This window comes from Amphiura filiformis, chromosome 3, assembly GCF_039555335.1.
Source record: "Amphiura filiformis chromosome 3, Afil_fr2py, whole genome shotgun sequence".
Classification (NCBI taxonomy): Eukaryota; Metazoa; Echinodermata; class Ophiuroidea; order Amphilepidida; family Amphiuridae; genus Amphiura; species Amphiura filiformis.
In genome coordinates this window covers 13,440,821-13,466,786 of record NC_092630.1, presented here as the reverse complement: position 1 = coordinate 13,466,786, position 25,966 = coordinate 13,440,821, and the positions used below count along the sequence as shown (strand labels likewise).

The following is a 25,966-nucleotide window of genomic DNA, read 5'->3' as shown; positions in this document are numbered from 1 at the left end:
AACACCAATCCAGGCTATATTTTCAGAAGAATAAGAATGATCTCTTTCCTAAATATATTATACTGGATCGTTGAAGTTTGGACAATAAACCCATAATCCTCATGTGTTTTAGTATCCGCAGGCTACTTTTCCCTAGTGTCCATTTGCTGGCCATAGTGTCGTCTGCTAATGTATATGATCATAGCTTCCCAATAAACTGAACTGATATGAACTGAAATTCAACTGCAGTGCTCACATAGAGATTCTTGTCTCCGAGAGAAGAAACTGCCAACTCTTGACCAAAAATGTGCCTCTCTTGACACAAAAATGTCCAACTTATTCATTACTGAATGAATTACATTGATTTAATTCATACACTCTTAAATAGCGAGAACCAATTAGAGCAAACGTAAGCAGAACACAAACCATGCATTGATTGCATTGATTGTGTATATCGTATGATGCACAGGCGCACACTCCGCATATTATGCACAGTTAATTTTTCCTCTGGGTGGGTGCATTTATATTTGCTTGTATTTTCCAACATTTTTGGAAACAAGTTTGTTATAAAAATAGCAAAAATCATGGAATTTTTTTCTTGTGTATGAAATAGGTTGATAAATGTGTATTACTCGTTGCTCGAGAAATTGTACTTGTACATGTACTAAGATGTTGATGCGTCTAATGCACTCCCCCATGCAGGGCTTATGCATTAGACGAATCAACTTCTCAGTATGCGTGCATTTTTTGAACAATTTCACTCCCAACAAGTGATCTGCATTTATTAATAGGGTGGTCACATGAAAATTTCAAACCCACCCCTGGAATTACAAAATGATTTAAAAAACCTCTTGAATCAACTCAATCGAACAATCCGTTGCGAAAATACAGCCTTTTAAAGATTCACAAAATTGGCCATTTTACCCCATTTTAGGAAAATCCTGATTTTGTCATAAATTTGCATATTCACGGAGCGATAATTGTGGGAATAAAGACAAAGAAGGCACAAGATGTATTGTTTTTGTTTATTTAATGTTCATTTATGCAAATATTAAAAATCCAGGGTCATAATTGCTATATTTGCTTCTTTATAACATTTTTAAAATGGCTGAAATCACAAAAATAACTCTTTTGCCAGGAGTTTTAAGGTAAATATATGTGATTTTCACCGTTGAGGGTGCTATTATGTGCCAATTTTGACCTTCAAAGGCCTGTATTTCCTAAACTACTCAACCAAATTGTCTGATTTTTGCACAGGATGTTGCTCTGACGGTCTAGATTGTAAAACTGAATATAGCATAATTGTACATCTTTGGGAAAATAGTTTTATTTGATGACAAAAAATTATTTTGTGCCTAACTTTTTATGCGTGACCGTACAAAAATGATATATTCACCTTCAATACGAGCAGAATATTTTCTATCTAATTAGGTAGTCGGGTTTGCACAGAAATTACTAGGAGACAAATTATATGGAATTCAAAATGCCAAAAAGTTTTCCAACTGCTGCAGAATCTGTTACATTTTCACCATACATTTGTGTATGTAAGCAGGGGTACACACAATAGCTAGCATTGTGGCCACCCTATTATTAACCTATAATCGTAACCATGCAGAAAGTGACAAATGTGCTATATGTGACACGATCAAGGGAAATGGGTCGGATATCGCTAATATTGTTTTTAGCAAGTTGTTGGCAAAATCAGTGTTCAAATTCTTTTGTTTTATATTGTTTTCAGCGATTGATAAATTCATGTATCTTCGCAAAGAAAAGTCATATCAACATGGGGTTTTCAGATTCTGAAAGCTCTAAATGTCCTCTTTAGAAACATTTGTAAAACTCATTTTCGACCAGGGTCGACATTCCCCTTGATCATGTCACATATTAGAAATTAAAGTAGTTTGGTAATGAGGTAGCTCCTGCATGTCTCACTAATGTCCAACTAACCTGATATCAATTTTGTATTTGACAGGATCAAGCTCCTCCATCAGGCAACTACTGCTGTCCAGTATGTGTGCAGCCAGTACCTCCAGACCAGCTGCAAGCCTTACCGTGTGGTCATTTCTTTTGCATTAGTTGCTGGAGAACCCATTATGAATTACATATAGGAGATGGTATCACAACAGGTCAGTTTGGTTTACAAGTCTGATTAGGCAAGAGTTGTATCGCCCTTTTTGACTGGCCCTAAAATCTGAAAAAAATGGGTTGCGTTTTTTTTAACACACTGAATTTTCATATATTTGATACAAAATTTGCAAAATGATTTGCCTGTTAGTAATTCGTACTGCACAGCTCTGATATATTTTTAAAAACCTGACAAAACCGGAAATCATTTTGTACCACCGTTATTTGGTGGTAAACTTGCATTTTTATTATCGTATGTGGCAAAATATTACAAAAAATTAAGTAGAAAACCATCGTTACATTACATTTTATTTAAAAAGTGTTCGTTTCCGGTTTCATTCTACCAAAGTTTCAGTTTTATTTTTTTTTACTCTGTGATTAGATTTTGTGTTTTATCGATCAATTGTTACATGTAGGTTATTCTTGCCAGTTGAAATCCATACACCCCTATAAAACATGACCTTAATCTTCCATGCGCACTCAGTGTGAATTTCAGATGTTGTTACCGAAATGACTCCATTGAATCACTAAATAGATTCATCAGGTTTGTAGATATACAGTAAAATAATTTTCTTTTGCACAAAACCAAAATATTTTACTCACTTGACGGTTTCGCCTATCATGGTCGATAGGCATCATCAGAATGATGTTGGATGATCCTTACTTCGGTAGGGGCGATCCCGACTGTAGAGGGTCACAACGGCGCAGTACACACGGCGCGGGCGCAGTGCACACGGCACGGTACATGGGCGTCGCTAGAGTGAACAATCCAAGTCAGCTATAACAGACCACGCAGTGCAACAAAATCATATCATCAATTGGGACAATGCCAAAATTCTTAGCAAGGAGTGTGATGCAAATACCAGATATGTCAAAGAATCAATATGGATCAGGAGGCGAGGACCCAATGTCATGAATAGAGACGAGGGGGCCCACTACCTTAGTCACGTGTATGATCCTCTCCTGGCTGTAAATACACCCTCTACAGTCGGGATACGTCCTATCGGAAGTAAGGATCATCCAACATCATTCTGATGATGCCTATCGACCATGATAGGTGAAACCGTCAAGTGAGTAAAATATTTTGGTTTTGTGCAAAAGAAAATTATTTTACTGACTCCATTGAAATCTACACCTCTTTTGTGGGAGATTAAGGTCATGTCTTCCATGGGAGTGTTAGACTTATTCCACCAGCCGTCTACACGGCACATGTACTGTGTTATGCTTCGTAGTGACGACAGATTATCTTACAGTTCAAATTGTGGCGGACCCATGCTTGCGACTTTGGTTAATGCGCCATAGCGCGTCTGACTAGCGACGCCCATGTACCGTGCCGTGTGCACTGCGCCCGCGTCGTGTGTACTGCGCCGTTGTGACAAGATCACGCTCTGAAGTTCTAAAAACAACAAACTCGGTCTTGGACACAACTGCGCAGTCTCAGTGTAAGTTTGCAACTTGCTGTGCAACCAGAATCTGGTTGCAAATGTCCGTCACTTTTTTTCCACATAGTTTTCTCAGTCGTCAATCCAGAAGGTTGACGAATGAGGGCAGCAGTCTAGGGGGTGTATGGATTTCAATTGGAATAGCCCATAGTGGTATATACTTGTGTAGAAATTTAATTTGATAATAAAATAACTAAACCGTAATTTTCTTAATTTTGCAGGTATTTTAAATTGATTATGTAATTGCTGATGACCAGCCTAATTTGGGGAGGGCTTTAATTTTGTGAATCACAAAATTAATGTAGATTTGTTTGGTATTTGCAGATATTTAAATTTTGCGAATCAAGAGTTCCTTACAAAAATAAATACCTTGTGAAATATGGTAGTTGTACAGTACAGTATATGATTATTGGGTTGAGTGTACTTATTTATTATCTGATTATATTGTCATCAGAGTTGTTTACATCATTTACATGATGTGATATGATGATCATCCATTCCAAAGGTCAATATAAACTGATCTAAAATGTGTGGCAACCTGATGTCAAACAGTGTAATCATGAAATCAATTTTGGACACAGTATGTTGATATTAAACAAGAGGGAGAATTTAAGTAATCAACTTCATGACCATTTTTTTAAAAACATAAAAAATGTGATGCGATCAAGCAAAATGAGTCAGATATATTGATTTTGAGATATAATCAATAATGGTATTCAACTTCCTTTGTATTTTATTGTTCTGAGCAACACTAAAATGGCCATATCTCTGGAACCATACATCTAATTATGATGGGGTTTCAGCAAAATAAAGCTATGAGAATGGCTCATATAATGAGATAGAAAACTGAATTTTGATTTTGATCGACATCAGACTCATTTTGCTTGATCGCATCACAAATGATTTTTCAATCATGTTGATGTATATTTGGTATAATGTGATTGCAGTATTTTTGATATAGGTCTGTCTTATTTTCCAATAAGAATAAAATTTATTTGTCTTAAATAAGGCTGAAAAAATATTAGTATTGCTCTTTTCAACTGACTTTAAAATCTGAAAAAATAGGGTCACATTTTTTCCCATATTTGAATTACTTGTCACTCCTAAATTACATTTGCTTTGGAATGCATTTTTAAACAAAAATATTTCTTTAAATGGTAATTTGGCAATGAACTGGATGGAAGTTTACAAGTTTTGTCTATGCAATTTTGGTGATTTGGGCGACTAGCAAACATGGCAAATGCCACATTTAAGCATACTCGTGATATATCATGGAAATATCTGCATTTTTAGTCATTTGTCTTTGAAAACATTATGTGGAGTGTTTAAGGAATCAGATAGCAGTATTTGCATACATGTAGTATTTTTTGTGGGACCTGAGAGCACATCAGACACATCAAATTGTATTCTGAATACAAGGAATATCATGCTTATATTCGCAATATAATACTAATTTTATGGCAAATTATTAAAAATTATTATTTTGTATATTTTTGTAAATCCAATGATATGTACTAAAAAGTGTATGTAGCTGGGAGTAAAAACCGCCCATCATTTGAAAATGTTGAACTTTCGTACTGAAGATATGCATTTTTCCCCAAAAATACCATAAAATTTTTGTGTGTTATTGTTTTTCCTTACAGAGATTGAATGTATGGGTAGTAAGTGTCATATACGAGCCACAGAAGATTTTGTTACCTCACTACTTACCACAGACTACTACAAACACAGATATAGAAATTTCCAGTTCAGGGATTGTGTCAAGGTTAGTTGGTAGTCTGCATATACTCCTGTGCATAAAAATCTTCCACTGTCATTAAAGTTAGGCCAATAGGTTATAATGGCGTTACCCAACATACCCTTATTTTTGTGAGGAACAATATTTGGGATTGGGGAATTTTCAATTTTCAATTTGGTGCATTTTGAAAAATTATTGGGAAAAGCCAAAAATTTTGGAAAGAATAGTATTTAAAAAAATCTCTCTATTACCTACCCTATTTCCATGGTTTTTTTTCAGCTCGTTACGCAAATATAGCATTTTTTGTTGTTGTTCTTTTACATGTTTAATCCTAATGGATTTTGGCGAAGGGGAGGGAGAAAAAGGATATGCTCGGATGATTGGCAATCGAATCATGTGGGATGCTTGCAATTGCAGTAGCTTTGCACTGTTTTTTTTTCAGGCTACCGGAGGGTTTGGGAATAAACAATTTATGGCTACCACCTAGGCTTCTTTTGTTTTGTTGCTTTTGTTGTTTAATGGTTTGTGGAATGATGTGGGGCCGTAGTGGTCAGCGACAACCTGTAAAGTGTGCTGAGGCTTGTGGATCAACGTCTAGGTGTTGTGCCTGTGCGTAGCGCACTATAAATGTGCGTAGCGCACTATAAATGTGCGTAGCGCAGTATGCGTAGCCTGTGCGTAGCGCACTATAAATCACTGCGCTTTTTTTTTTTTTCTTACCTGTCTGACCTTTTATTGATTCTTGTGTAACAGACATGTATCTATTCCTTCATTTTCAGAGTCACTATCTGTTACGTTTCTGTCCCGGAATTGACTGCTCCATAGTGGTAAAGGCTGACATAGTACAATCCAAAAAAATAGAATGCAATCAATGCAAAACTAGCTTTTGGTAAGTGTTCTCTATCATTATTCATCATGAAAAATAGTCTCGTGTACTTACACCATATTCTCTCTTATGAAAGTTTGCCCTCTTTTTCTTAGACCGTACTGTTCCTTAAAATGCTGAAAATACCATACAGCAGATTATACTTCCCACAATGCATTTCTTTCCTGTCCTGGTTTGCTATTCAGTACAATATGGGTCGATAATGACAAAATATCTCAATTATCAGAGCTCCATTCTCATAAATTATGTTCCACTTTAGATCACCAAAAAGTAGGGACTTAAATGGTTTTATATTCCACGCTATCACTAAATCAAATTTTGTATAATTTATTCAAAATAGTTTGAAAATTGCAACTATATTGTGGAAATCACTGTCCATGATAATGTACAGTATTTCAATCTGTACCTCGGAAAGTTGAATGCTGCCCTCTGTGGCTGATTGAATTTAACTTGTGATATTCTTTTCTGTATTTATATGTGAAGGCGGTTATGCCCAGTCTGTCAAGTTTAAAATGATATTACTGTAAAGATATGTGATGTGATCAAGCAAAATGAGTCAACACTCAGAAATTATAGTTTGGGGCCAATGTGAAGATTAAACAAGAATAACTTTATATCAAAAGTGATCTAGAAACATCAATCTTAAAAATGATCAATATTGGAAATACGAAAGTGCGTAATTTGATATGAGTTGACACCAGATTCATTTTGTTTGATGGCATCACAGATATGAGTGACATAATTTGATACTTTGTTTCTTTGATATTATAGCTTTAAATGTTGCTGGGGTTATCATGCGCCCACAGACTGTGATACAATAAAGAAATGGTTAACAAAGTGTGCAGACGACTCAGAAACGGCCAACTATATCAGTGCCCATACTAAAGATGTAAGTGGAAGTTTTGGCCCCACACATGTGGGGCCTATGTGATCATCCAGATGGTTGCCTGGTTGTTTGACTCTTTGTTTGGCTGGCTGTCTGGATGGAAGCAAAACCATTAATCCACTGTGTAGCTCCAACACAATATCCAATCAGCTTCATACAGTGAAAACTTGGAATGTTGCAAATGACTTCAGGACAGACTGCAAAGGTGTTGCGCTATTGGTTGCTCACCTGCGCAATATGGCATAATCAGCCCAAATAACAAGACGCAACATTCCAAATTGGTCTCTGCCAGCTACATTAGTCCAAGTTGTATAACTATTACAGGTACCAAATTATCAAATAACAAACATTATTAGATTCACACAACCATCTGCCGATATACATATCTGTGAGACATTTCTTATTTTGATTTTCCAAAGAGAATTTGTGTCAGAAACTAGAGACTTTTAAGTCTTTTTAAAAAAGGTGAAGTTATTTCACAGAATGTCATGTAATATAATGCTCCTTTAATGCCCATCAAGCATTTGCAGAAATCAGGCCTTTAAAGAAATTGTTCTCATTTTAACTTTATAAGCTCCTTTTTAATCAAGTATGTATTCTATTTCAGTGTCCAAAGTGTGGGATATGTATAGAGAAAAATGGTGGCTGTAATCATATGGTAAGTAGTATGACATATGAAAGACTAGAAGAAGTGCTCAAGTACCATGGCTGCTCTCTGTCATTCAATATCAATATCATCTTGTGTCTGTATATAAAATCATTCAAATTATATCACAGTTACTAAGGAAACTTGATTTCAAATTTTAAGGTGGGTGTAAAGCCAAATTTGTGTAATCTTGAAGTGTCTTGTGTACCTCAAACTTCTCATGTTTTAAACTTTGAAATGGGCAAGGCAAAAACAAATGTAGGAAAAGACATAAGACAGCTGCTGTAATTGAGTGCCTTTTCTGCTATCTTCAACTTTGAGAGTAAACAAGCTTAGCATGTTTGATCAGTAGCTATTGTGTATGCCTTATAGGGCACCATCTAATAGGCACGTGAGTATAATTGGGTTAAGCTCTGTATAACATATGTGACACGATCAAGGGAAATGAGTCGGATGTCGCTAATATTGATTTTGAGATATTGGCAAAGAAAGTGTTAAAATTCTTTTGTTTTATACTGTTTTCAGCAATTGATCAAGTGACTTTGCAAAGAAAAGTTGGATCAACATGATATGGAGTTTTCAGTTTCTGAAATCTCTAAATGTCCTCTTTAGAAACATATGTAAAACTTATTTTTGACCAGGGTCGACATGTGACTCATTCCCCTTGATCATGTCACATATGAGTTTTGTGACAGCATGGGATGGATTGCACACCAAACAACAGCGTAAGGCGACAATGATGGTAAAAACAGGTTCAGAAAGTACCATCTTTATTTAATGCTATGTAGGCAATTAGGCAACACTGCCACAGGCTATTGATTTGTGACTTTTGTTTGACTTGTAGCGTGTGACAAGTTAATTACTATGTCCAAAGTTGCTTTTAAATTTGAGAGTAGATCCATCATAAAGGTAGTTCATTTCCACTTAAGTGTATTTTAAATACATGTATAACAAAAGATTATAAGAAGATAGATAATATGCACATGGAAGTAATTTCTTATCCAGCCTATGTAACTCTATGGACATCAGTGGTGACAAATATTCTGGAATCATTAATGGTGACTTCAAAACCCAACTGCCATGTCAATCTGGCATCCTGGCACAACTTGAACTGCATTCTAAACTGTGTTCTATGTTCTAAGCAATAGAAACCAGACACAATGGCAGGTTTGCCAGGGTGCCGGCAGTTGGGATTTGAAGCCTTCCCTAACCTTCTCTATCAATTCTACGTGAGATGGCTTGACTTGGCTTTTGCAGTGAAGAGGTATTTTCAGGTAGCTTGACAACTCTTTGGGTTTGGGCCAGGTAGGTATCAAACATTAAGTTCAGGATAAGGGCTGGTGCACATTTCATCCTGGCAGGGTGTATGGGCTTGGGCCAAATAGGTATCAAACACTGAGTTCAGGATAAGGGCTGGTGCACATTTCATCCTATCGGGGTGTATTCTTGATACCCTAGGTGAGGTTGTGGTATGGGCCAAGTGTATCCGATTTGCTCTCGCCTAATTAGTTTATTGAACTTGGAGTTGACTCTTTTATGTATGTCAATCGTGTTAGATACTTGGACGATAGAACTTCCAAATTTAAGTTAGGGTTGAAAGCAGTAATAGTTATAGCTTATATTGTCATAATCTTCCTGATGACTACCATTTTCATTTAATGGCTTCTGTTCATTGTTCTCCATGGTTCTTTATTTGGTCTGGTTCTTAAACTGACAATTAAATAGTTGCAATAATTATGGTTGAATCTGAATAAATCTGGAGGAAATGGACTCTTGTCATGTTTGCATGTCCCTTGAGGAGAGGAAAAACAGCTAACCTCCATTGGTTTTGGCCTTATGTGTGTCAAACTTTGTTTTTAGTTTTTAATAGTTCTCAGATCAGCGCTTAATCAAAGATATTTGTAACCTGGATCGCTTCTATCATGGGGCTGGATAGCTCATGTTGGGCAAGCACCTAGACTCCCGAAGTTGTCACTTTGAATCAGTCAAAGTTTTTTGCTGCCCTTCTTCATTGAAACTTCTTTGTTTTTAGCATGTTTGCATACATGCAATATAATTTTGCTGATAGTATGCTAAGGGCTATTTGTAAAATATCATTGCAATGCTCAAGCTCTCTGGGATGCCAAGATTCAATGTTCAACCTTAATGGAAAAAATGCCAGCGGTATACTAGTTTACTAGTTTAGGAAGTCCACTATAATAGCCCATAGAGTTATACATGTAGCCTGTGGAACCTACCTTTTCTATTTCAGTTATTTGCCATCAGTGGTGTAGCCAGCTTTTCAGGAGGGGGTGGTATTTGGGCACAGACTACCAACTGGAATTTTTTTGTCAACCCATTTTTTTTGTCCAGTGTGCTCAAGAATGTAAAAAGTACATGTTTATATGATATTAACTTATGTGACAATACTTTTAACCTATGTGACAATGTAAACAGGGGCAACATAAACAGGCATATTGGGGCAACATGCATAAGCAGTGCACACAATATTGTCTATTGTTAGACCCTAATTTCTTTTCACCAAGATCCTTCATGTACCGACAGCCTAAGATGTAACGATGTTCATGATTAGAGGGGGCCAACAGCCTCTCTCTACTGGCTTTGCCACTGTTTGGCATGACTCCAAGTAAAAAAAAGGCTAGGGTTATACTTCAATTTGTCTTAGTCCATGATCAAGCAGTGATGGCCAGTTTATACTTGTAAAGTACATAAAATAATCATAAATTGATGGTTTTACTTTATCAGGAAATCCATGTTTGAAGAAATCTTAAATAAACACAAGTCATCAATACCGTATCAATCGTCACTCATGTTTGAAAGTAGAAATATGTTTTAATAAGAGAAGTCCATACTTAACTAGCTACCATATGAGTCATGTGTGCTCCGGTCAGTGCCTCAGCTAGAATGCGTAAATTGCACTTCATAAATCTCTGCTTTTGTGATATTTTTGTCATCTGCAACGTAAAAATTAATTGAAATAAGACTAGCAAATCTCCTGACGTAGGAAATGAAGTTTCTTTTATGATTTTCTTTTTGTCAGTGTAATAAAATATAGTGCATGTTATTTTAGCCTGATGAAAGATGATTTAATATTCAAGGTTTCCTAAATCCAACCATTTATCAATTACGTTATTTGTATTACGCGCAACAGGTTAGAATTACAGAGAGTGTAAAAATTTCAGTGCTTAATCAAGAGCATATGTGAAGTTTAGAATACAGTGCTAGACTTGCAAAAGTTTCAGTAGTAGAGGAACAAGCTATCAATCACAGAAATTATCTTTGCGAGAAAAGCAAGTACGTAAAATTTATGGCTGTAGACTCTTGTCTCCATGTTCATAAATGCAAATTTGAGTTTCATCTACAGGGTGTCAATGCTCTTGCAGTTTGGTTTTGCTGAGGACTCTCACACTTGTAAAAATCTTGTGGAATTATCCAAACTTTATTGCTATCCGATGCAACATCTAAATAGATCGCTGACATTTTGATATCCATTTATGTTGTTCTTTTTGTTATTTGCTCATTGTCTGGAAATTCCTCTCAAGTTTCTTAATTCCTATGATACAATTTTATTGTGATTGCACCTGATGCACATAATTAGCTTTATTTAAAATACAGCTTTGCACCCATTATGGCTATCCAAGTCTTTTGTGGGTAGATGGGTGTTAACTATCAGCAAAAATTCGTCACTTCATAAGTCTTCCTGGATCCGCTGAACATCCCGAATGATGCAACACACCAACTTCGGAGGGTCTGGTGGTCTATGATGATGTCTAGGTGTGCTTTGGTAGTGGTTATTGAGCTTCATTTTAAATCGTTTTAGAGTCGGGCAATTGATGACATGTCTTGATGCAGTACCAATCTGATATAGTTGATTGAAAGAAGGAGTGCTGAAAAGCTGTCAGTCTTGTGCTCTGATTGACATAATGATTGACTTAATGAGCGACATGCGCAGAGATTTTTGTTCTCTTTAAGATCACCGCTCTGCACCGACCAATGCTTTGACGCGTAATTGGCCAATCAGATTGGTTTGATGTGATTGTCAGATGATTGAATCAGCCAATCAGAACCCCACTTTGGTGTTAAAGCTGTGTTCAAACATTAAAAATGTTAACCAATGCCGCTCTTCTCTGCCAGAGACTAGTTGGTTCATCATTTTGTAAAGCATGGGGACTGCTTTTACCTTGCTTCCTGTCTGTAAGGGTTCCCATTTGAGGTCTTTCAGGAGTTTGGTTTACAGTGCCAAGTGTTCTGCTGTACATCGACTTACCTGGCTGTCTGTCTTTGGATTGAATTTAAGGGTGCAGAGGCATACTTGAGGAGCGGCTGGACATGCTATGTAGGTCATGGTCTTAAAGTCGGTCTTAGACATGTTGGGCTTTATTCACTGTTGATGTTGTTAGCTAGCTCCCTTCTCCCCTAAGAAAATAGACAGTGGAGACCCAAACATGCAACTGCAGTACATAAATAAAGCATCATCCGTAACACCACTGTCCAGGGCCTTAAATCAATTGAGCGTACTTGCGTCATTGTGTATTTCATCAGGGGCATGTCAGACTATCTTGTGTTTACCTTTCATCTATAGATTGGAAACATAGGTAAAGATAGCTATCATAACTCTCCAAAGAGTTCAAGCACTTACCCATTTTTTCCTGTTTCAGTGAGATTGGCCCAAGACACACCTAGCAGACGAGAGAGACATGGGCGTGGCTGAACGCCTATAAACCTTTTACGTTAACAACTGTATGACCTACTCAGTGCAGCATTATAAAAAATTAGTCTAGGTGCAAATTTAAAAGGATAAATATTTTGTGTTCCTCATTATTCATGCCAGGTGCTCTGTGTAATGTAAAACTCTACTTCAATTAGAGAACAGGATATTGTCATAACACTAATTACCAAACAGGGTTTTATATCCTTTTCAAAGAAGTGCTGTAATGGAGAGGAGAGAAAAAAAATTGTGAAGAAAATGTAAAATTTAATTTATTGTGGTATGCGAGAAAGCTAATGGAAAAAGGGTGTTGAGGTACTTACGATAACAGTCTGCATATCTAATCTTGCGACAACAATGAACAAAGACAAATTTAACATTAATTACAATGCGACATTCCTCGATGGTGTAACAACTTAGTGAAGGTTGCCAGTCGTCAGTTCATCACAAGTTCAATGGCAGGACTGGAACATCCATCCCAATTTTACATTACTAGTACACACATTCCGCAAGATACTTGAGGATGACATTCAACTGTAACAAGCTGGGTGTTTCCCATGATGCACTATTTCCTGCCAATTAAAATGGCCCCAGGACATGGTAAATGGGTTGCCCCCCTAGGGTTTTTATCTCTGAGCAAGGTTTTTGACAGGGAGCTCTATACCGCCAGAGGCTGACGGTTGCTCAATCTGTTTTCGAGGACCAGATTTTAGGGTTTATTTCGGGAATGTGGATGTTTGGATTATTGCTCCTGGGTTTTATGTTAAATGTGGTATTAATTTGTGAACTGGGATGGGCAAAGTAGATGGGTCTGGCTGGCTCAGTGTGTCCTACATATGTATAAGGAGTCAATCAGTGAAGGTTTTGATCACAGTATACATATATACATACATCTGAGAGCTTTAAAGTGATATTACAAGCAGATCAAATTCAAAGTGCTAAGTATCAGAAGCAATGACTTCACCCAGGAGATTGTGTTTTATTCAGAAGTTTATTAATGTTGTCAAAAGTAGTACACTCTAAATTGAGAGTGAAACAGAAAATGCTGAGAATGGAAAGGGAGTGATTAACACTTGATGCAATGGATTACATTGTACTTGGCTATTCTATTTGAAAGACCACCCCCTATGGAAGATACAACCTTAATCTTCCATACAGGGAGTGTGAATTTCAAATGGGGTTACTTGAATAGGTGACTCCAATTGAATCTACACCCCCTGTGTGGGAGATTATGGTCATGTCTTCCATAGGGGTAAATGGATTTCAACTGGAATACCCCATTTTGCATTACGTTGTATCAAAGATCATAATAAAATTGGGTTTATTGTTGGCAAGAGAAAACCCAGTCAAAACATTAGCTGTTGCTACGAATAATGCCACCTGTAGTTAACATATCTGAAATGTGACATTATGAGAGTCATTCTAGGAGCATGGTAAAGGTTAACATACCTGTTGTATATATGTGTGTAGAATGTGTAGCTAAGTAGGCCAGACACTCAGACTTGTTGATGTTATTAAACATGTTCAAGTTAGAAAGGTGAACCATATTATAGGTGCTGCAAACATGTGTTCATTCAAAGATTAGTAGGTTAATGTCCCATGTGCTGTGTAATGTTTTGAGGACTAAAAAGCAGGAGTATTCTGTTCTGTTTCAATTTCAAAGGAGAATTTAACTTAATTGACCCTTTTCCCTATATCCCCAATGCACTGTTCAATCCATGGGATATTCCCGCTGGCGATGTTCTCTTATCTGCGTTTGAATTTTGATTTTCAGGGGCCGTATTGAAACTCATGTGTATAGTTAAAGACAGAATTAAAAAGATTAGTTTGCGTCTGACGTCATCTGTCAATCAAACTCCGAGCATGGTTTGTTTGCGAGTGTCCTGATGATGAGATGCTGAACGCAGCGGTAAAACAGGGCGACTTGTGGTTAATTTTGCACCTTTATTTATACGAACCGTGTCAAAAGTCAGGTCTTCATATTAGGAAACTTTCTTTCCCTTCAGAGTTTCGTCAGCTCTGAGGAGTTAGAACTTCTCGTTTTTGTAAAGCATTTAATTTAAGGCTTTGCATAACATTCCATGCAATTCACATCACATCAGAAAGTCATTGTAAATGTGTTCTATAGCTTCATCAGCCCTGAGTAGGCAGAGTTTGCAATGCTTGTAAACTATTTTAGGCCTCATATATTTGTGTTCTTATTTAGATTAATAGGTTAATACCCGATATGTCCACATATCCTCTACATCGTGCTATTCCAGTTGAAAGCCCTACACCCCTATGGAAGACAAGACCTTAATCTTCCAGGGTTTAGATTTCAAACAGAGCCACCCATTCAGGTAACCCCATTTGAAATGCACACTCCCTGTGTGGAAGATTAAGGCCATGTCTTCCATAAGGGGTGTATGGAATTCAACTGGAATAGCCGGTTTGCATCTGAGGTAAAATATAACGGCATACAGCATGAAGTATGTTGCCTAAATGTGTTGTGCCTATACTCTCCAATGTGGATATGTGTTGTTACAGAGGCATGCATGTTGTATCCTGAGTCATCCAATTTGGGGCACCAAGGCTGCTTGAGGGGGGCACTGGCTGTTTTGGGTAATATTCAATATAATTGTGCAATTTTTTGTCACTTCGACTAATGAAGACACATACCCCATGCTCTGCCATAGTGTTGTTCCTACATAATTGAAACTAGTTAAAATCAATTCTGAAATCTCTGATTCTTAGAATAAACTTGAGACAATAATCACCTCAACTCAACTCAACTAAAAGTCACCTGATATCTTTGTCTCCATCATATAAGGGCATATTCCAGTTGAAACACATATACCCCTATGGAAGACATGACCTTAATCTCCCACACAGGGATGATATGCTCTTTACACCCCATTGCATGGTAAAAGAAGACCTGGAAGGCAAAGAACATCCTACTTGTCTTATGTGCAAAACTGTTGGGGGACTTTGACAACTTTATACTGCCAGATGCCATTACCACTTAGGTTCAAATGCGTAGTACATGGAGAAACTTTGTAGTCACCTGCTTCGGAGCCGAATGAATGAATGAATGACAGGGAGTGTAAATTTCAAATTGGGTTACCTGAATGGGTGACTCCATTTGAATTCTACACCCCCTGTGTGGGCGATTAAGGTTACATCTTCCACAGGGGGTGTATGGAATTCAAATGGAATGGTCCAAATGGTGCAGGTGGATACGAATCAATTGAATGTTTCAACTTGACATTTTATAATTAGCCAAGTTCCCTTGACCTCAACATTACTTAAGTCAAAGTGACAAAACCTCTCAGCAGTACTAATAAACCATTGGAAATTAACGGAACATGATTTCTTTTATCTTGAAATCTGTGGAAGTAGGTATATATTGTTACTCTATGTTCACTGAGAAAGGGATGCTAAAAAACCCACAATGAGAGGGAAGTATGTGAAAATATAGCTGACGGTTGTCAGGCCCTGGAGTCCTTTTAACAAAGTGTATCCTTGAAGCTGTGTAAGTAAGAACTTCCAGGCTATAGATTTTGTTCATATATAGCAATCATTCATGTGGTTTCTTTCATCTTTCAACCCAAATTTTTTGCCTTGTCTTGAATTGAAATTGAAAGGGAAATGGTTTTTTTTTCGGTAGTATGTTTCAATGTAGGATGGACTGTAAATAGATGCATTCACCTTTTGTCTGTTCATACATGTATATCTAATTCTCGGACAGTTGTATGGCTGTTGGCGTTGAGCTGTCGCGTGCGTGCATTTTATGCGGAAGCTCAGATACGCTGCTTGGATACATCATCATGTCGTGTGGTTGGTCAATTACACAGAGTGCGCTATGGTCATGCAAACATTACTGCACTTGTACTGTGCTGATGATGGCTGCAATGGGTTATCTTCAATCTTAATTAAGAAATTACGATTTTTCTTTTACCAGTGCTCACTTCTACATGATCGCCAGTTAAATCTATCATAAATCTCTCTCGCAGTAGAGTGATTTAGAATTGATTTATATGGCATATATGCATATAGACATTAGCGTTCACATAAGAAATACTCAATCTCAATCATTGATAAAGGTGCTGTAGCTTAGTAGTCTATTTGCAGTTGTACATTGCAAAAGGGAATGGAAGGAAATGTATTTTTCACTTCAAATATGTAGATATATTGATAAGAATGCTGGAAGTTTGGACAATAGAAGTTCACAACCATAGCATCATTGCGTGCGGATAGTGTGTGGAGCAAAAATAGGTCCTACACGGAAATGGCAAAGAGCCGGTATATAATTCCTATTCACAGCACTTTGCTCTGCATGCATGCAATAAGTGTCATGGTTGGTCTTTTCTCCCTCTGCTGCGTCGTCTGCTCATTGCAAACTTTTCTTTCCTTTTCTGGCGAGGGTGATTTTTTTCTTGAATACACTTGAGTGAGTGTTTTTCCTGAGTGTATACACAATTGTTATTGGTAATATGAGTCACATTTCTTCCATATTACCTGTGTGTACCTGTGTTACTTTTTACTCACAGCAGACCTTCCCACAATGCATTGCAAGAAATTGAACCTCATCACACATGGTACAAAATCAAGTATTCCCAATTATATTTGCTTGCGTGTCACGGAAGACCAAGCACATTCCAAAAGTCTATGTTTGAGGGCCAAAATCACCTTGTACTGCTATATTTACTGTACATTTCAGGACTGCTTCAAGGGCCAACCACCATTTCTCCTTGGGCTGGTCCATGACCTTGGACACTTGCTCAATTTCAGGCCTTTTTTTTCAGATTTTTGCGATACTTTTTTCTCATTAGATTTTTTTCCCATATTCTGCTGTACTTTTGTTCAAAGGTTGATGGTTGTTCATGAACAATTTTTATAGAACAGGTTCAATCAGTTATACATTTTGAGAATTACTATTTCCTTAAACCTCATAGTAAAAATAATTGTCTTAATACTTCAAAATGACAGATTGTGTGCTTGTTATAAAGACTCTGACTAAATGCATCATGGGAAGGCATGACTATATCTGATGAGGGAAATCAAGATTTGGGCAACCTACATTTAGTAATAAAGGGAGAGATTCATATGTAAATCCTTTTAAAATTAGATCTGAACATCATAGCATTCATTCATTTTAAGTTATTACACTGCATTATAATGAACATGTTTCACAACTGATCTAGTTATAACATTAACAGAGAACAACTCATTAGGGTGAAGGGTCATTATTCCAAAAAGGGTTGGGGTTTTTAAGGACATTTTAGGTTAGGATTAGGGTTACGGATAAGGTTAGAGATAAGGTCAGCTTTCGAGATAGTGTTAGAGATAGGGTTGGCGTCAAGAGTTAGGATTAGAGTCAGGGTTATGTTTAAGGGCAGTCTTTGGATTAATTTTTTTACCTTGGGGTACACTTTTGCACCCCATTTTGAAAGTTGTGCAATTTCATGTGACGCAGAGCAACTTAAGTTACTGTGGTATCGCAATGTGGTATCGCAATTTTGCACCACATTGTTAAAGTTGTATTGCATATTTGCAACAGGCGAATTTGGGTGTACAAATTGTGCTGTAATGCTGGTTATGGTTAGGATTAGGGCTTAGGTTGTAGGTGTAGGGGAAGGATTAGAGTTTATAACTGAGTTAATGGGTTTTCGGACTAATGACCATTCAGACTATCGACCTGCAACCCATCAAACAACACTACATTGAGGAATGTGGGTAGTCTAACTCAGCTTGTCAAAGGTTAAAGGCAGAAAGAGAAGTCTTTGCAATTCCCATGACATTGTAATGCCATAATCATAACCATATAAAAGCAACAAACTAAATGGGTCTTGCCTTATGGAATTGAAAAATGGAAGACTGCAATATGACTTTTGTTACCGGTTAAACCTTCTTCTTCAATTGGAAGTCATGGAAGGAAACTATAAGCTATGTTAAAAGAGAGTATGTGGTAGATGTGTGAATGTAAGTTACGCTATTTTGTCGTTAAAGGCAGACCTCAACACATGAGGTTTACCAATGAAACATTGGCCTGTATAATAGTCCCGAGTTTACCATTGTTGCCATGGAGCTAGGTGTAAACAAAACAAAGCCCTCACCTGGATGCTCAACACGCTATGTGCCGATTTTCTACCCCTAGGGGTGTTCAACAGAGTGTGTAGCTCACCATATTTTGTCTCCATATATTTGAAGTTGCTTGCTGAAAATGAAAAAGAGCGTGGTGAGTTGTGTTCCTCAATTTCACGTTGATTTTACTCTCAATTGGTAGAGCCATTTGGTTTGTGTTATTCTTGAGTTTCACCGAGTATCTATTCAAAATTGATCCAGTACATGTTCTCTTTACAGTAATTTCCTTAAGTCATTTTGTACCACGCAGAAAGTCTTTTAGAATTTACAGCACATTAGGACTTAATACTGCCTTTTTAATTCCACCTCATGGAAAGTCTAATCGTGCATCGGGGGAATGCTAATTGTGCACCGACACGACTTAAATGACCTATAAATAAGGAGCTTAAAGTTGTCTTATTAATCAAAAGTATGGGTGTGTGTATGTCAGAGCTCATTTGATATGTAATTGGTACAATATATGCACAATTTAATGATCTGTAGTTAAGCAGAAGGAAGAAAGCTAGGTAATGATCTGTAGTTAACCCCCTGAGCACTACCTGCCGATCTAACATTGCCTCTGATTGGTCAATTACTTGATATCTTTACTTTAATCACCAATCAGAATATAAAAATCCAAATAATTCACCCCAATTTTTTGGTGTGGTGAAATTATTCTAACAATGTTGCTGATTGGTCCAATTGATAATGAAAACTTGTTTTGGCCAATCGGCAGGTAGTTCTCATTGGGTTAAGCAGAGGGAAGAAAGGTAGGTTAGGATTTGGCAGGTAGATGGGTATGACTAACCTGGCGCATGTTTAGGCTGACTGGTTTAAAGGGTGAATCAGCAGTACCTCAAAGCCTTAGGGGGAACATGGTAATGTCTACCAATCTGGTCAACACATGGAATAAGGCTATGTCAACTGGAATATGGGGTGAAAATAGTATGGTTCACTTGCTACTGTAATATACTATGAAATCTCTTCATTCAGCCTGGTTTGTAGGTACCCTCGATTTCATTTGTATCTTATAAGGGGGGGGGGGATGTGGTGCTTTTGCTATCTGGGGGAGTCAAGATATTGCTAATATTATTGTTGATATTGTGATTCAGACTTTAATACAATCTCTAAAGATCGTATTTAACACAGTATTTGATATAAAATTGGATAGATTACACCCATATTTATTAGTCGAGCTATGAGTTTAAAATATTGGAGGAGATGTAGTCCAGTGCAGTACATTTCAAAACTCATAGCTGGACCAATAAATATAAGCCATTTTGAATATGGCGGGCACAAAAGGAGAGGGGGTACTTTTGTTTGAGTAAACTTTTGTCAGCTGAGAAAGCATACAAAGGTTTACTCAAACCAAAGTATGCCCTCTCCTTTTGTGCCCGCCATACATCAAAAAGGCTTATTGGTTGTAAAGCATCCAATTTGATCATTATTCAATTGTGGATCCAATACACTTGGATTCACCGCGCCCTCTGAAAAATACCTCTGCCCCAAAACAAAACCCTCCAATTTCCCACAATGACCTCAAAATAGATGGTTCGCAGTTAATATTGCAACAGGCAAATTTTGGACTTCAAATTGTGATACAATACGGCTTATTGAGAGGTCTGCTATCATCCATCTAGGGATACAAAAGAAGAGAAAATTGAATCATGTTGCTCAAGTTCCAAAAGATTTAATAAGGTTACTCTGACCAATTTTACTCTCAACCATTTAAATCTGAGATATGGAGGGGAAGAATTTCAGAAACATTTGATTTTCTCTCTACATATTTCAGTTTCTATTGTTCTTAACCAACTGTCTGATGACTTGCAGATTCACCTGGCTTATAATACACCTGTATCCCTTTTACCCAATTAAAATAACGGGGTTAAGTGTACTATGACAGGATATATGCACAGTAGCAGCGCTTTCTTTGCAATTTATTTAATAGCCTGCAGAATTCCCAACTTTTAAACAGCTGAGTTGATTTCTTTGTGCATCACCTGCTGGAGTTGTTGCCTTACCAGACCAAATTGACAATTAGTAGACAAATGAAGCAGAACACGGTTACCCCCAGCCCCGTGGCGATGAGGGTTACACATGGATGGGAAATGTGAGCATTACGGATGGAGTGATGACGTTCTTATAGGTGGGATTTCACAGCAAGCTCCCTGAAATTTGTTGCTAGAAATTCTTCCATTTTTTTTGCGGTTTTTGGCTGCACAAGCCAAAAATTGCCCACATATTGACACTCCCAAGCACATTGTAAAACTTGTTGTGCATGCTTATTAGGTGAACACAGAAGCAGCAGCTTAAAATTTATTTTCATGTGCCCTGTGACATCCCTCATGATCCTGATATCAATATTTGAAAGAGTATACATTTGTTACGCATTAAAATTGAATTCAATTCAATTCAATTCCTATGGAAGACATGACCTTAATCTTCCTTACAGGGAGTGTGAATTTCAAATGGGTTTACCTGAGTGGATGACTCAATTTTTTGTACCCCCTCTTCCGGTCTATTCTCACACAAATGACAAAGCCTTATAAAACCAGTGTGTGCATGTAGTTCCCCTTTGTTGAGCTTGTTGCTATGCATATGCTTGTGCAAAGGGGACAGCGTTCCTGGATGTCCGACCTAGTGAATGTCTTCCATAGGGGGTGGATGGATTTCAACTAGAAAAGCCCCCATGAACCTGAAAGGAATTTATGTTTGATGCTGAAAATAATAACTTTTATATATAACAGTATGTTTTACAGTATACAAATATTGACTGCTATGAGGGGCATTTGATTTGATTTGATTTGATTTGATTTGATTTGATTTGATTTGATTTGAGTTTATTTAGCATATCATCATACAGTCAAAAAACATATTGCACAGAACATTCAAAAACAGAATTCTTATAAAATACAAATTGAAAACATAAAATATTGACATGATAATATGGCATGGTTTAAATTATAGGCCCAAGGTGGTCTCAAACCATGCTACATGTATGACCCGAGGCACAGCCGAGGGTCATAGCATGGTTTTGCGATTACAGCGGGCCTATAATTTTAACCATGTCCCGAATATAAAGCAGTCGATATTTGTTTTATATACCGAATGGATACGTGGATGTTGCGATTGCGCAGTCTGACCGGGACGCATGTGACCGGTCCATAGTTCATTTCCATGACTGGGCAATAGTTCATTTCGAGGACATAGCTAATTCAATGACCACACTTTCAACCAATCAGATGACAGGAAGGTGTATATGAGGTATATAATTTATAATCAGGCTAAAAGTGTACTATATATATACATCAATGTTATACCACATGCTGACCAAAGTCACAAGTAATAGGCTACAGTAGGATACATGCAATACTTCCCGTGATACCCTGTTGGTAAAAGGCTGTGCAAGACTCACTTCATGGTCAGTGATGCCTCAAAGTGGCTGACTGGCTGGCTGAAGGTGGTAGAAGAACACATTCTAAATAAAGAACAAGACAAAATTTCATCACGCATATCAATGTTACATAGCATTTTTGAAGTAACCAAGCATATTGCCTACAATATGTTATACATATCCACCCAACATTCAGTGTTGCCAGATTTTTGGTAAGGCAAAGGGCATGCCATATTGCTGCATCAGAGTGATGGTAGACACCTCTCATGTATCGCATAACAATTGCCTATGTTGCAGCCGTACTGAATCCACTATAGTGGATATAAAGTAAAGTCCATGTGAAGTCCCATTTGGAATCAGCTCTGTGACTCTCATAGGGGAACAGGCACAATCAGGAGCAAGTTTTTTGTCCAAGAAAATATAAAACTAGCTCACCTTCGTTGGAAAAAAAAAAAAAAAAGCATTATGAAATTTATTCTAAGGGGACCTGTGCTATGCATTGAAATTGCATGCAAAAGCAGAGAGAGAGAGTCCTACAGTCATGCACAAATTAATCAAGTATCAAATTGATGCATACAGTAAAAGGTTTCCGCTGTCTAAATTTTACTTAACATACATGTGCAGACTAGAACTCTTTTTGGGGGGAACTTAATCATTCATAATTAGCCCAATTATGCATCATAAACAGCACATAGTGGCAACTCTCCCAACAGAACTTACCCTGACATTCAAACAAATTACTCCCAATCTCAATGCCCATTGAGAACCAGTCAACCGCACTTGACCTATTGCTGATTGAAATAACATAGACAAGAAGAGAGATCCTGTATGCTGCGTGATGATGGGGGAAGTCGATGAGACGCTACCTCCCCCCAACCCTAGAGGCATGATTGGTGTGGCTGGCACTGTTTACCTGAGTGACACTATCTGGAATACAATGTTACACAGCATTGAAGAAGATATATCCCTGGAGTGTTACATTCCATAGTATAGTGTTGGTTGACATAGATAGAAGGGTTTTCAATCCAGGTACATACATAGGCTTACCTGGTGTGCTGGCTAGGGTTATTTTAAAGGGAGATTTAACTTACAAAAAGAAAGAGCTTTCAGAAACATTCATAGACATAGTCATATCTGCAAGTTTTGCTCTGTAGTCAGCTGTATCCATGGAAATGTATTAAGCATTGTATTGTGTACATGTAGCTTCAGTAATGCAAGGTTCATTGTATGTGATTGGCCAAGTTATGGTGCTAGCCCTACCCTTTGATAGTAACCTAAGTAGGTGTGTATTTCTGTGTGAAAATGATCTAGTTATTGTGGGTTGACATAGATAGAGGCAACAGTTTCAATCCAGGATGAAGCTTACTTTTTTTTTTTATTTAATGACATCTTTAATGAGGGTAAACCCGGATCAGAGCACTGCTTTCCACATGGGCACTTAACTCTCTCCACGCGAGTGTTGACTGCAGACGACAAGTTTCTAAAATGTTTTTTTTAATTCAAAAATTTAAGAATTGTATGTTTTCATGACCATATTTGGTATCAGCATGATAAATGTATTAAAATTAGTACAAACAAGCCTGCTATTAGTTCAGAGACTACTGAGATAGCTCTTGATATTTTGAGAAAATATCTCAAAACTTGGACTTTTTATGTTGCAGCCTATAATGGCTTGCACACAGAGCGTTAAGCTTACCTGGTTGCAAGGGTTAATGTTAGGGGAGTTTGACTTAAGAAAGTTAGGGGAGTTTAGCTTAAGAATGAGCTAGAACATTCATTAACATAGTCATACATGCGCACAATGTTTAGCTCCGTAGTCTGCTGTATCCATGGAAATATAACTAAGCTTGGTGCCATAATTGTTTGGTTGCTAAATGGGCGTTAAATGTAGTTTATGCCATGAGGTACAAGACAGGGTATGATTAAGTATTCATGGTGTGTGATTGGTTAAGGCGTGGAACTAGACATACCCCTTTATAGCAACCGAAGTATATGTGGATTTGTATGTGAAAAAATGATCTCTATGCATGACAAATGGCTCTTTAGACTGCATGCAATCATTATGATGATTTGGAAGGCTAAGAGAATGACATGATCGCTATAGGTTAAATTGCAGTGCCTCTCATAACAGATTTATATTTACATTTCTATCAACTCAATCTGCTATGAATTTCACAGAATGTATTTTTATCATTAAGTATCTGTATATATAACTTAATAAATCATGCAGTTGCCATGGAAACAATGTTTAAACCCAAGTTGTTGTCACTAAAATTTCCAAGAAATTATGTTAGTACTTAAACTGTCGGAACTAGACATAGCTAGCAACATTTGCAAGTGCAGATAACCTTAAACAAGAGCCATATTATAAAAACAATGTATCGTAGGATATACACCATCATATTCTGTAGGCCTGTGCGCTTCTTCATCAATATCTTTATCAGTCTGAACGTCTGTACAAGAAAATGATGAGTTTCCTAAGAATATCAACTAGCCAGGAGTACATTGAGTGAGAGACATAATGTAATCTTAGTATGACCAAGGTTCTATGTTATGTTATATGTTGTTGGAGAGCTTACATTATTAATGCTGACTGACATAGTCATCCAAGATCAACAGAAATGCTCATCATGTTTTGTTTTTGTTAGCATGTAAGCACTTTTTTGAGTTCATTCTATTTTGAGAAGAAGACATGATGTTATTCTCCTCCCTCCCAGCTATATTTATGTTGTCGGATTGTCTTGTCATTTGTCAATCAACGCTTGATTCTTTAAAAGTTACATTTTGTAAAAATGTCAGGTGGGTTTTCTGTTGCTTTGATATCTTCTTAAAGTTTGGCTGAATCATTTAGTTGGTTTGCCAAGGAGATTATGTCAGCATTCTTGACTTCATTATCATCTCCATCATCATCATCATCATCTCCATCAATATTGGTACTGTTATCATCATCCTCATTACCATCTCTCTATGGAAGACATGACTTTAATCTCCCACACAGTGTGAATTTCAGAAAGAGTTACCTGAATGGGTGAGTCCATTTGAAATCTACACCCCCTGTGTGGAAGATTAAGGTTATGCCTTCCATAGGGGGTGTATGGATTTCAACTGAAATAGCCCAGTGATCCTAATTGACACCTTGATTAAATTGACACTGAAGCCTTCAGCTAGTATTGACATTCTTGAAATGAATCCAAATGTGTAATATCTCGTATTGAAAGGATATCATATTGGATAGAATCCGGTCTGGACAAGGAAATGAAGAATTGAAATAAACGGAATTGGTCATTATGTTATTAAGAGATACATGGGTTGATGTACTTGTAGTCAGGACAGAAATAGAGGGTGTTGAATGTATTGAAAATTGATGAGGTGTGGGCCTGTCACCGTCTAGGTTTTAAATCAAACAAATGATGTCATAATACATAATCTGTTCATTAACAGGTATGGATGCAATGTTATCCAGGTGCAACAAATCGCAGAGTTCAAATACATCATGAGTGTGTAAACCTAGCACAAGTATATGTTCACATCCAATTAAGTGATTTGTGCCATTCAGGCGTCTAGCAGGAGCCTGTGCAAAGTACGAGTGTCCTGTTAGTATAACCTAAAATCCCGGCCTAAAATAGGGCTTGATAAAAGTGAAAACCTTATTGAGATTTTATTAAGTTTTTGTTACTTTATGATTACAATTTACATGCAATGAAAGTCACCTGGAGTATAAGCAGGTATATGTGCTCAAATCAGGTATGGAATATACATTTCTTTGGATTTCCCCATGTCCTCTTGGCAGTGGGGGCATCAGGAATTTTTTTTATATGGGAGGAACACAATTCTGAAAATGTCCTCAAATTTTGAATTTTTTCCCTCAAAAGCTTGCAGATTTCTTATTTTGATGGCATTGGTGGAGCCCAAGATTAGGGATAAGCATTTCCCCCCTGGCACTACTACTGCCTCTTCATTTCATTCAGTTCATTTCTTTGACCCTGTTTACATTAGAAATTTTTTATCTTTTGACAAACCTCGAACGAAGATTAAAAATCGTTTTTTCCTAATGTGTACAC

The 25,966-nt window shown here is 37.2% G+C and overlaps 1 protein-coding gene and 1 long non-coding RNA gene across 4 annotated transcripts in view; one reads left to right on the top strand and one right to left on the bottom strand.

Moving 5' to 3' along the window:
- The window catches only part of LOC140148067 (uncharacterized), a 467,679-nt gene that overhangs the window by 136,163 nt on the left and 305,550 nt on the right, over positions 1-25,966 (bottom strand). The window lies entirely within an intron of this gene.
- The window catches only part of LOC140148060 (potential E3 ubiquitin-protein ligase ariadne-2-like), a 100,628-nt gene that overhangs the window by 24,613 nt on the left and 50,049 nt on the right, over positions 1-25,966 (top strand). For all 3 annotated transcript variants that reach the window (XM_072169908.1, XM_072169909.1, XM_072169910.1), the window contains exons 5-9: positions 1,952-2,105; positions 5,189-5,310; positions 6,063-6,172; positions 6,941-7,058; positions 7,663-7,713. In XM_072169908.1, coding sequence (XP_072026009.1) covers positions 1,952-2,105; positions 5,189-5,310; positions 6,063-6,172; positions 6,941-7,058; positions 7,663-7,713 — 555 coding nt within the window. The remainder of the gene's footprint in view (positions 1-1,951; positions 2,106-5,188; positions 5,311-6,062; positions 6,173-6,940; positions 7,059-7,662; positions 7,714-25,966) is intronic.